At 41.6% G+C, this 2110-nt stretch overlaps 1 protein-coding gene across 1 annotated transcript in view; it reads left to right on the top strand.

Moving 5' to 3' along the window:
- The window catches only part of LOC101858512 (transmembrane protein 237), a gene marked incomplete in the record, with an annotated part of 22529 nt that overhangs the window by 15472 nt on the left and 4947 nt on the right, over positions 1 to 2110 (top strand). The window contains 1 exon segment of the mRNA XM_013087642.2: positions 886 to 1060. Within this exon segment, the coding sequence (XP_012943096.1) occupies positions 886 to 1060 (175 nt within the window).

The raw sequence follows: 2110 nt of genomic DNA, 5'->3' as shown, positions 1-2110 counted from the left end.
AGATGTGCTTACAGTTGTCTCAGGTGAGATCAGGTGAGATTTGCTTACAGTTGTCTCAGGTGAGATCAGGTGAGATGTGCTTACAGTTGTCTCAGGTGAGATATGCTTACAGTTGTCTCAGGTGAGGTCAGGTGAGATGTGCTTACAGTTGTCTCAGGTGAGATGTGCTTACAGTTGTCCCAGATTCAGCAAAACTTCACCAGAAATGTCAGTTGTAATGGAGGCGGGGGTTGTGTGGTGTAAGATTTACCTGGCGACGATTGCTCTTTCCTTTGTCCAGATTTTACTTCGGTCCTCCAACCTGTTGGTTCGCTCTGAGAAGGGAACAGGAAAAATTTGTGTCTGATCTCCATGGCAACGCTTGGAACCTGGCGTTGTCTTAGCTGGGGAAATTGTTTTCTAATTATCCGTTCTCTTCACTAAGATTTGTTATATCTCCTCACTTAGTTTTGTTATATCTCCTCACTTAGTTTTGTTATTTCTCCTCACTTAGTTTTGTTATTTCTCCTCACTTAGTTTTGTTATTTCTCCTCACTTAGTTTTGTTTTCTGAGATGTGACGTGGGTAATCCAGCGGCCCATCTCGTTCTGAGACCAGACTACAACAGGGAACTACGCAGACAATTTCTGTGACGCTGTATGGCTATTTTTAAATTTGTAAACACCTACAGCCACTTAGGATTGGGAGCTGTAAAAGTTGTTGTTTATATTCTTCTTCTTCTTATTTTTATTATTTTTATTGTTATTTTTCTTATTCTTATTCATCCTCTTTGCCCAGATTGGACCCGGTACCCCGACGTGTGAGTGAGGGCGGGGAGAGTACCAGGAGCAACATGTTTCGTCTGTTATGATTAATGGGACAACTCTTGCTCTACTCTCTGTCCAGATTTGACATCGGGAACCCAACGCGTCGGTTTGTCCTGCGAGCCGTCACGCTACAGAACGGGGCGGTGTCCATTCTCTTCTGCCTGGTTGCCCTGGTGCTGAACACGGTGGCCATTCGCTACGAGGACCGCATGAGTCTGTACCGAGACTACGTGGACCTCTACTCTGGGGACAACGTAAGTTCCATTTGTCGCTTTGTGGACACTTTTTGTTTCCGCTCCGAACTACACAAGTGTCAGCCATTTTGTTTTTCCAGGGTTTGTAAAAATTGTTTCTGTTATTTTCCCTTAAATAGGCTTTGAGATCCGTAAGAACAGTTTTATACAAGGCATTTGTTGAACTGTTACGAAAACCAAGATTTGGTAGATAATGTCTCACCAATGAGATTCTGATCTCAAGTAGGAATAGTTTTTTTTTTTTGTTTTTTTTTTGGGGGGGGGGTTGCCCCATAGTGCGTGCGATGAAAATATTCGGTGCTTTTCTGTTGGGAGTTTGGTCTGTGATTTGTCTGAAGATGTTGGAGAATTGTGGGAGAATAGTGGGGGGCGTTTGTTACTGTTTTGTTACTGATATGATAGAACAGTGGTGTTTTGTTACTGATATGTTACTGATATGATAGAGTAGTGGTGTTTTGTTACTGATATGTTGCTGATATGATAGAACAGTGGTGTTTTGTTACTGATATGTTACTGATATGATAGAATTAGTGGTGTTTTGTTACTGATATGATAGAATAGTGCTGAGTTTTTGTTAATGCTTTGTTACTGATAGAATAGTGGTAGTAGTTTTGTTACTGTTTTGTTACTGATATGATAGAATAGTGCTGGGCGTTTGTTACTGTTTTGTTACTGATATGTTACTGATACAGACCTGCCACTCATCCCGATTTAATCGGGATATCCCGATTTTTTGCCCCAAATCTCAAACATCCCGATTTTCCCGATTTCGATCGCCGGTATCCTGATTTTTTGTGGTTGCGTCTGTTGCGTCCGATTCTTAGAAAAAAATATAAAAAGTTCTGCAATCTCTTTTGTTTGGAAACACCGATTGGACTTTTTATCTGCAGGAACTTGGAACGCTACTTTCTAAAGCATCTATGCCAAATCTAGATCTAGTAGATGACTAACGCACGTTATTTAAACTAAATTCGGCCTAGTTTCAAACGTTCATTCGCATTTCGTGACATGACCTCGTACGTGTGAGTAGCGCGTGTGTCGGGGACCGTC

Source organism: Aplysia californica, unplaced genomic scaffold, assembly GCF_000002075.1.
Source record: "Aplysia californica isolate F4 #8 unplaced genomic scaffold, AplCal3.0 scaffold00614, whole genome shotgun sequence".
NCBI lineage: Eukaryota > Metazoa > Mollusca > Gastropoda > Aplysiida > Aplysiidae > Aplysia > Aplysia californica.
This window is presented reverse-complemented; position numbering and strand designations above follow the sequence as displayed.